The sequence below is a fragment of the Suricata suricatta genome, chromosome 2, assembly GCF_006229205.1.
Source record: "Suricata suricatta isolate VVHF042 chromosome 2, meerkat_22Aug2017_6uvM2_HiC, whole genome shotgun sequence".
NCBI classification, from domain to species: Eukaryota; Metazoa; Chordata; class Mammalia; order Carnivora; family Herpestidae; genus Suricata; species Suricata suricatta.
The window spans coordinates 59,270,517-59,280,807 of NC_043701.1; the positions used below are offsets into that span (position 1 = coordinate 59,270,517).

At 42.5% G+C, this 10,291-nt stretch overlaps 1 gene segment (V, D, J or C); it reads left to right on the forward strand.

Moving 5' to 3' along the window:
* The first annotated feature begins 1,269 nt into the window (after positions 1–1,269).
* LOC115281484 overlaps positions 1,270–10,291 on the forward strand; it is a 25,013-nt gene continuing 15,991 nt past the window's right edge. Inside the window, 2 exon segments of the C gene segment in view lie at positions 1,270–1,404; positions 1,492–1,806. Of these exon segments, the coding sequence occupies positions 1,362–1,404; positions 1,492–1,806 (358 nt within the window).

A 10,291-nucleotide genomic window follows, 5' to 3' on the forward strand; every position in this document is an offset into this window, starting at 1 on the left:
GCAAGATGTGAAGCTTTGGCTGAGGTTTCTGGGCTGCCCTCAACTCTTCTGGGAAGTGTCCCGAACCAGCCCTGCCCCGACACCAGCAGGGGCTGTGGCTGCTTTCTGGGAAGCCGGGGGCCGGCCCCAAGCAGCACGAGGCTGAGAGCATGACCTAGGCCCTAGTTTGGCTTCCAATCTCCTCCACTGTCAGAGCCTATTTTAGTCCAGTGTGTTCAGTAGTGATTTGCATAAAGTGACACATCCTTCCATGTCCCAGCCCAGAAATTCGTGGCTGGCTCAATTGGTTGAATGCTTGTCTTCAGGCTCTCACAGTTTGTAGTTCAAGTCCCACATCAGGCTCTCTGCTATCTGCACAGAGCTCAATTCAGATCGCTTGTCCTCCATTCTATGTGCCCCTCCCTTGCTCACACTCTCTTTCTTTAAAAAAATGAATATGCATTTTAAAAATTGTACATTTGCATTTTCCCCTTGCACTGACATCTTGGTTGGCGACACTATCAACATACATTTAAAATATAAATATAAATAAATTATAATCACCACTAATAACAATAGGCCCAGAAGATATAAATGAAGTGTTTTTGTTCTCTCTCTCCCTAAGCATTGTCCCCCCTACCCCATGGCACCTTGTGCTCTGCAAGTAAACTCTGGTACTAAGAGTGGGCTCTTTTCTGTGCCGTAGCTTTATAGTTTCTTTAACATTCAGCAGGGAGATTTCTCGTTACTTTTTGTTTAAGAATTCTCTTTCCACTCTAATATGATGGCAGTTTTATACTTTCATAGATGTGAAACATGACACGTCTGTCCCAGCAGGAATTTTCCGGGACCGTCGACACTCATGCTTGCCTGGGACAGTCTGCTCTCAGAGCTGCTCCTGTGACAGCATCGTGTCCCCTGCACGGGGTCCCTGAGCAGAGGAGGGTTAGCCGGAGTCCCTGCCCTTCCCCCCTTCCCAGCTTCTGCAATGACACCTGTTGTACTCTTTTTCATAGCAGCCATTCTAACAGATAGGGGGCGCTATCTCATTTAATGAACGCAATCATCAATCACGGTGCTTACGTGAAGTCCATGTCCAATCAAGGATTGTTATTGTTGCTGGTGCTCTTACTGTACCAACATTCTTCAGTGTTTCTCAGCACTTAACCATTGGGGGTCCCTCTCCCCCTAGTGGGCAGACCTGTCCCTGCTCTCTGGCCCCTCCCTCCCTCCCGCCTCCCTGTCACCAGCATCTGCAGGGGCCTCAGGGGAGCAGAGCGCAGACCCTAACTGCCCACTGCCACCCACCAGTCAGTCTCCTTCCAGCAGGCACAGCTGGGAGGTCACCCTGGGCTGCTCTCCAGCAGGTGGGAAGCAGAACCATGCTGGGTCCCCTCGCCTTCCTGTGCGCCCTCCTGTTTCCCGGTAAGTCCTGACTCCTTCCCCTGTGTGGGTGAGCAGGGTGATCCTAGGCTCCCAGCCTTCCGTGTCTCACTGCTGTCCCCCTCACAGGCGGTGTGGCAGCATTCAGCGTAGAGCAGCACACTGTGGCCGTGGGGCATGTAGGCAGCTACGCCACGCTGTCCTGCAAAGCCAGCAACAGGGTTAACTACATGCACTGGTACCTCCACCAGGAGGGAAGTGCCCCCAAGTGGATCTTCAGACTGGAATTGTCCACATCATCTGTGCATAGTGATGGAGGCTTCAAAGCAGACAAAGTCAACGCCACGTGTAACAGGGATAGCAACACCTGTAACCTGTCCATCCAGAGGCTGGAGAAGAGCGACGAGGGCGTGTACTACTGCGCTGCCTGGGAGTACCACAGCTGCACACGCTGCTCTGCTCCCTGAGCAAAAACATTTCTGAGTCCCAGGTCCCTGCCTGCCTGGCACCTTCCACTCGCTCTGGATCCCCGGGCTTGCCCTGAGTCAGCCCTCAGCCCCCTGGACACTTGGGGACACCCCCTCTGTGGGTCCACTGCACATAACCCAGGCTAAGGAGCCCCTGGTTCACAGGCGGGCTCAGACCCAGGGAGCTGTCGTATCCAGAGGCGCTTGTCTCAAGATGGTCCAGGGCGGAGCTTCTGAAGCATCTGGAGCAGAATCTGAGCTGCTCAGTGCAGGAGCCACGAGCACTAGGCACCAGCCACGTGTGGTACTGAGCACTTGAGAGGGAGCCAGTGCACTAGTCCACGCAGAGATGGACTGAGGCTGTAGCGTACAAGTCATGTTCTGGAGGCTATAAAAAAAGATGAAATATATTTTTAATAATTTCTAAATTGTGTGTTGAAACACAATGTTGGATATAATAAAAATAGTCTTAAATTTTACTTGTTTAACTTGTTAAAATGCAGCTGTTAGAAAATTCTTAATTTGTGTCTCAAATTGTGATTTACACTTATTTCTATTGAACAGAGCTGTGACATCTGGCGATTTCAGAATCTGACCATCTCCAATGAGGAATGCGGGAATAAAGTATCGTGCAAATAATTTCAAAATGCTGAGAGACCCTCTGGGGACTCCCCACAGAAGGGGTGCAGCTGAGGCTGGAAGTCAGCTCGGACCCCAGTCTCTGCACTGCTGCCCCGCCCACTGCTGGTGGCTGTGCAGTGAGAGACTCCATGACCAGAAGCCCAGGCAGCAGTGTGGCCGACTTCTCAGCCCCTCCTGCCCTGGCCGGCCAGGCACCTCCTCCCCTGTGGGGGAGATGACCTCAGGGCAGGTGGACCCGTCAGCCCTGGATGAGACCCCGGGCCCTCCACCTTCCACTTCTCCTAGAATGTGACTCCACATGGGATTTGGGGACCAGCTTCCCTGACCTCTGTTCTCTTGTCTTTAAAATGGGGAGATTTAACCACTACAATTATGTGACTGATTTCTGTATTGAAGCAAAATCATGTCAACAAGATCACTATATTTACTACCTTCATATAATGTTAGTCAGCTTTTTGACCAAAAAAAAAAGAAAGAGGAAAGGAAGAAAAGAAAGAAAGAGAAGGGACGGGAAGAGAAGAGAAGAGAAGAGAAGAGTAGAGAAGAGAAGAGAAGAGAAGAGAAGAGAAGAGAAGAGAAGAGAAGAGAAGAGAAAAAAAGAAAAAAGAAAAGGAAAGAAAAAAAGAAAAGAAAAGGGGAAAAAAAAGCTACATTACTGATTCTCTTGCCCAAACAAGAAAGCCCCTGTTGCTGTGTGTGGAGAAGTAGAGAAAGCTCTCTGAGGAAGTCTAAGCAAAATTAAATGCATTTTCAGTTGCATTCAAAACTTAGTACCACTTAATAGTAGTGGTAAAAGTGATTACTGAAAGGAAAGTCTAAATGATCCTAAGTAAATTGGTCCCTTAGGTTCACTAAATCTTCTTTGATCTCCTTGAGCTTCTGTTTGTGCAGCAGAAGATTTATACTGAAGATATTCCTGCCTGTGAAAAACGCAACTGACACCTGGACACTCTACTAAAGTCCTGGATCAAGGTTAAGGCGTGGAAGGGACAGAAACTTATCTTTCGTCTGTTTTGAGGCTGTTCCTTCTTTTGCTTTCCTCATTTCCTAATACAAACAGACCTTTCCTTCTTGTTTAACCCTCTCAGTGCCTGACTCCAGAGAGAGTGACTCTGAGATCTGACTATGACAGTTTGGTGAGAGAAATTAGCTGAATATGACACTCTCATGAGAAGCCATCCCAACTCAATGCAAATATCAATTTCAACATGGTTCCATTGTGCTTTGACTTACTGCTATATGTGGAGGGAAAAACAAGCCATTTCCTCTTACTGCCCATCCCCTTTTGGCTAAGGTGAGCTTTGCCAAGGACACTTCGGTCACAGTCAGTAAAGCCAAACTAGCCAGAGGCCAACCAACCCTGCCCTAAGTAAAGATGTCTAATTACATGGCTGTTTAAAAGGCTGATTCATAACAACACTGAAAATATCTTCTTAGAGTGTATATGATGGAGTATAGTCTGAGCTCCGTCAGTGTCTGCTGAAATGAGATTTCTATTTTAAATATTATCGACAGCCTCATAGTACTTCATGGACAGGGGACTTTGCACAGATGGATGCTTGAGATATCCTGGTGATTTGGGCTCAAGTCATTTGTTTAATTTCTGAGGAGGGAGAGTCACAATCACTTTGAATAATAGAACTAACATTATATTATCAAATTAATGCTGAATAAAGTCTAAGAATATCTTCATAGTTATATTATCCATTACGAACTGCTCACACTTACTAGCACTGTGGAGAAAGCCACATTTGCTACCTCAGAGTCACCTTGTAAAAATCACAATTCTAAAAATTGCCAGGCGCCTGGAAATATGTGTTGACTGTTTTGTCCTGGGTGCTCTCTGTTTTTTCTTTTTTTCTTTAATAGTTTATTGTCAAGTTGGTTTCCATATAACACCCAGTACTCATCTCAACAAGTGCCCTCCTCCATGCCCATCATGCCCCTTTCCTTCTCGCCCTCCCCCATCAGCCCTCAGTTTGTTCTTAGTATTCAAGAGTCTCTCATGGTTTGCCTCCCTCCATCTCCCCAAACATTTTCCCTCTTCCCTCCTCCATGGTCCTCTGTTAAGATTTTCCCATTCCACTTATAAATGAAAATATATGGTATCTGTCCTTCTCTGCCTGACTTATTTCATTTCCCATAACACCCTCGAGTTCCAGCTGCTTTACTACAAATGACCAGGTTTCATTCTTTCTCATTGCCATGTAGTATTCCATTGTATATATAAACCACATCTTCTTGATCCATTCATCAAGTGATGGACATTTAGGATCTTTCCATGATTTGGCTATTGTTGAAAGTACTACTATGAATATTGGGGTACATGTGCCCCCATGAATCAGTACTACTGTACCCCTTGGGTAAATTCCTAGAAGTGCTATTGCTGCGTCATAGAGGAATTATATTGTGAATTTTTTGAGGAACCTCCACACTGTTTTCCAGAGCACTGTATCAGTTTACATTTCCACCAACAGTGTAGGAGGGTGCCCGTCTCTCCACACCCTCGCCAGCATCTATAGTCTCCTGATTTGTTCATTTTACCCACTCTGACCAGCGTGAAGTGGTATCTCAGTATGGTTTTGATTTATATTTTCCTGATGTTGAGTGATGCTGAGCATCATTTCATGTGTCTGTTGGCCATCTGGATGTCCTCTTTGGAGAAGTGTCTGTTCATGTCTTCTGCCCATTTCTTCCCTGGATTATTTGTTTTTCGAGTATGGAGTTTGGTGAGTTCTTTATAGATTTTGGATACAAGCCCATTATCCGATATGTCATTTGCAACTATCTTTTCCCATTCCATTGGTTGCCTATTAGTTTTATTGATTGTTTTCTTTGCTGTGTAGAAGCTTTTTATCATGATGAGGTCCCAATAGTTCATTTTTGCTCGTGATTCCCTTGCCTTTGAGGATGTGTCAAGTAAGAAATTGCTGCAGTTGAGGTCATGGAGATTGTTTCCTGCTTTCATTTTTAGGGTTTTGATAGTTTTCTGTCTTGAATTCAGGTCCTTCATCCATTTTGTGTTTATTTTTGTGTATGGTGTAAAAAAGTGACCTATTTTCATTCTTTTGCATGTTGCTGTCCAGTTCTCTGTGCTGGGTGTTCTTTATGCTCTGCCCCAGATCAGGTTCAGGGACACAGCCTGGGGCAGAGGAAAGGACACAACTTTGGAGAAGTCACCTCTGTACCTTAGGATCAGGATAGTATTTCCTATGTCACTTCCATATTCCCTAAATTGACTCATAGAAACCTTGTATTGCTTTTCAATTTTATTTTAAAATTTATTTTAAAATAATTCACCTGTTTCTTAATATTAAAAACCTCTACATATTATTGAGCCCTTAGAGACAAGATGTGAAATGTGATGGTAGAAATGTGTGTAATAGCTCTCTCTTGACCACTATTTCTCCCTTCTTCTCAAACAACCTTTGCTTCTTTTACAAAACAAAATTTGTTTTCCTTCCTGATTCCCAGTGACTTCATCTGCCAAGTTAGAGACAAGGTTCAGGCATGGAGAACTCAGAGTAGCTTCATGAGAGTAGGTGTATCTTTGGTGTCTATGTAGAACAGACACCAAATGTCAGACAGCCACAGAGTGGCACAAATACTCAGTCTTCTTATTAACACTGTGCTGTAACTTCCTTGGTTTCTTAACGTCCTCTCGACTAGATGTAGGAATGAGAGCCTCTCACGTAGAATTGAGTACAGTGTTGCCCTTGCCCACACTCTAGTTTTTCAGCAATGTTATTTGGCACTTTCATTGCCTGAAAACATGAATCATTACCATTCGTGGAAAGTTGCTAGAAAATCAGCATCGTGTGCTCTTCATCTGGACACTGAGAAGGAGACAGACTTTCAAATAAGACTGTGCATCTCCTTCTTTGGAGGCCCAGATTTCTCTCCCAGTTAAAGATCAGGCATGGGTGCTGAGGGACAGTAAAGGGAAGGGAGGGGGGTTCAGCCAAAAATTCTTTTTCACCCCCAGGATCCATGCTCCATTTTCTCCACCCTGCTCTGTGCAACAAGAAGATAACTCCTATTGATCACACTAATGGGCATCTTTGCTCTGATCCATTGAATGCTGGCCAATGGAAGTTGAAGCTCAAAGAACCATCACTACTTCACCTGACAATAGCATTCCTTCCCGGGCACTAGATTTCCAAGCTTATGGATCCAAAACCCAGGGAGAAAAGAAATAAATTCCTTGGTGGGTTAATTGGAATAAAAGGGAATGGCCATTCCCACCTGCACCTCTTGGTTCCTGAGCATAAAGCTCTGTCTCTGGGGTAGATGGCACTTATGTAGGTCCCAGGGGAGGATGCAGCCAACCCAGGGCCACTTGTCAGGGAGGGAGCCCTGAGCTCACTCTGTTCCCACTTCCCAGTCTCCTGCTGAAGCTTCCGTTGACTGCTCCCAAACACCAACCAAAGAATAAGGAGTCCATGAGGGTCTACATCGTAATGCCCAGGGCAAGGTAAAAAGAGGTAGACAGTCCATCTGGAGTAACAAAAGAATGAAATCAAGCAGACAGTCAAATAAGTGGGTTATGTTTGTCTCCAAATAAGTAAAACAAGTTGAGACTTTGGGAGAAGACTTTATCTAGTTCCTTTCATTTCACTTTCCACAAAACCAACAAGTCCCACCTCTAACAGAACAGGATATGCCCTGTTTCTTCAGTAATAAAACAGGAAATTGGACAGATGTTGAGAGATTATCATTTAAATCTGTGTTTTTCTAGTTGATAAACTTAGTAGACAGAAACATGTCAATTATTTGTAATGCTTTTGACCTTCAGAAAAATCAGGGCTTCTCGGGTATTTGCTGATGTATTGAATAAGTCATCAACACTAAGTACAATAAAATGAATAACTTAAGTAGATCTCTGTGTGCATAAATGAGTACAGTTCTTCACAAACCAATATTATAACAAATACAATTCTGTGTTCTTGAGGTTTTTTAATACAATAAAGAAGTATACAGTACTTCTTTTTAATGAAGTAATGAAACAATCCTAACTCTTATTGAGACTAGACAAATATCTGCCACTTCCGTAATATCAGCCTCAATTCAGCCTCTCACCTTTGTTATAACTTATCTATCTTTTATGTCCTTTCTTAATCTGCTTTCCTGACATCTGTGAGTCAACATTTAACTTTATCAGTCATAAGCTGATCATTCCTAGCTACTGTAGTTCTGTTGCCTTTATTTAACTCCTTTTTTTAATTAAAAAAAATTTAAATTTATTTTTGAGAGAGAGAGAGAGAGAGAGATGGAGAGAGAGAAAGAGAGAGAGTAAGAGAAAGAGAGAGAATGCATGCGAGCAAGGGAGGGGCAGAGAGGCAGAGAAAGAATCCCAAAGCAGGCTCCACACTGTCAGCACAGAGCCTGACAGAGGGCTCGATCCCTTGAATTGTGAGATTCTAACCTGGGCCAAAATCAAGAATCAGCCACACAACCGACTGAGCCACTCAGGCACCCCTCTTTCCTTTGCTTTTTAAATGAAGATACCAAAATTAGAACCTTTCAGGATCAAGTTTCTTTTAACTGAAGACCACATAGAACAGTGTGCATACGTTGCAAGTTCTCTAGGGTTTCCCTGGAGAAGGTCATTGTGCACTGGTTCCAACTAAAAAGAGAGTCCTTGTCATGAATCCTGCATGGCTCAATCAAGATTATAAGCAAGACAAGCCCAACTTTTACTTGGACACATATAAGAAAGACATAGTCTTCTACCTGACAATTAATAATGTCTTCAAGTTGGATGAAGAAACCTGCTTTTGTGCCTACTGGGCTCTCACATTGTCACAGATTCAGAAGAAGCTGTGCAAAAACCTTCTCTATTTCTAACCCTCAACTCCTTTCACACTTCTGGGACCACAATAGACCCTTCCCTGCTCTCAATCACAGGTTCATAAGCTGTTGGAAGAGGAAGGGACTTTTGGACAATATGGCCCAATGCCCACACAACAAATGGGACATGGGATCCCAAAGTTGACAAATTCTTTGTCCAACACTAGTTAACCACAGAGACAGGGCTGCACCTGTATTTCCAAACATCACAGAGTAGCTTCCAAGAGGCTTCTCCTTTCAACATACAGGAGAGCTGGTTTTGTTTTCAAATTTTAGTTTTAATAAGAAATGCATTTTTCCATAGAAGATAGAATGCTAGAAATTTCTTCTTTTATTTCAGCAAAATATTGCCATCACAGAAATTATTTTCTCATTTTAAATTGCCTGCTAAGATTCATGTTGGCAAATGGTAAAAGTGGCTACTAAAATATGGAGACAACTGTTCATATTTTTCAAGTATATTTCTGTTGGCATTTTCTGTTTTCAGTTACTGAAGTGTATCATTTTTTGGAAATACAATCCCAAAATGCTGACTCGGCAGGCCTGGTGTTTGTGAGAACAGAAGGGCTTTTCCTTTGATGCGTGTGATCTCTGAGCAGTTTCACACACTTGAACACCTGGAAATGAAAACCTCTTAATTCTCTGAACACTTTTCCTGGGTTTTTAGAATAGACCTTAATTGACCACTATAGGTGGTCCCTATCCTCTTTTTCTTTTTCTTTTTTTTCTTTTCATTTCTCTCTGTTCTTTATTTGTTTATTTACTCTTATTCTTTCCATTTTCTATCAGCAGTTTTCCATGGTTACTGCCTCCACTGAAAACAGACATTTGGGTCAATTAATCGGAGGAAAACTTATAAAATAACAGATGCCATGAAGTCTATACTCAAGGACTTCCAGGTGAATCCAGAAGATCAATTGCCAGAATGAGGTTTCTACCTGCTGGCCATGCCAGAAGGCTCAGGGGAAGTCTGACAGTTTTGAGGAGCCTCTAACCAGTGTGATGCCCTGGAACCAGGCTGGATGAAGATATCTGCAGAGGAACTAGGCTCATAGTAACCCCCCCTGGTAAGTTACTTTGTCCTGTTTTGAGCTTTGCATGAAAAACTGGTAAATACCTTTTAGAAAAGACCAAGTAAGAATATGCCAACATGTAGCAATTTTGCAGATACTGGTCCCTATATATGGAAACAAAACTAATTTGTAAACAGCTTATTTTCTTTCCTGATTTTAAGAAGATTTATATTCTACCTTTAGGAAACACACCTCATAAAAGGATAGTTTCAGTCTTGAAATTAAAATATGTGTAGGACCATTTGTGTAAAACTTTGCTGTGTATTATTGGTTCAAGACGGTCTTCTTGTAAACCCTCTTTTAAGACAGAAATATTTTAAGTACCTCTGGTGCTCCATTCTTTTTTTTATACTTAAGTGTTTATTTTTTATTATTTTTTAATATAACACAATTTATTTTTTTAACATATGCAATTATTTTCCATCATTTACAATACAGTAGTTACAATGACACTCCAAACAGAAAAGCAAAGTAAAAAATCAAAACCCCAACTTTCATTTCATGTAATTAGACTAATACAGAAATTAGAAAGTTAAGTAACAACTAGTTAATCACCTAATTTCACAGTTATCTGAAGTGGTGATCGTTATATAGCAGCTTATCTATGATGCATTCAAGATACATGATACAATTTATTACTTGCCCATTAAGCTACAACACAGCCTGCTTAATACCTTTCCTTACATTCCACCTCTATACTACAATATACTTGAGGTCCATGCAAAAAAGTAGCTACCTTTTATGTAAGAAATGGATGATTAAGTCTTTGGTGCTGTAAAAGCAACTTCATTTAAACATAACCACCACCACCGCCAAAAAGAGAAGAGAAAAAAAAGTAAAGAAAATAATAAGGGAAAAACCCAAGACACACTTCCTAGGGAGAAAAAAACAGCATGT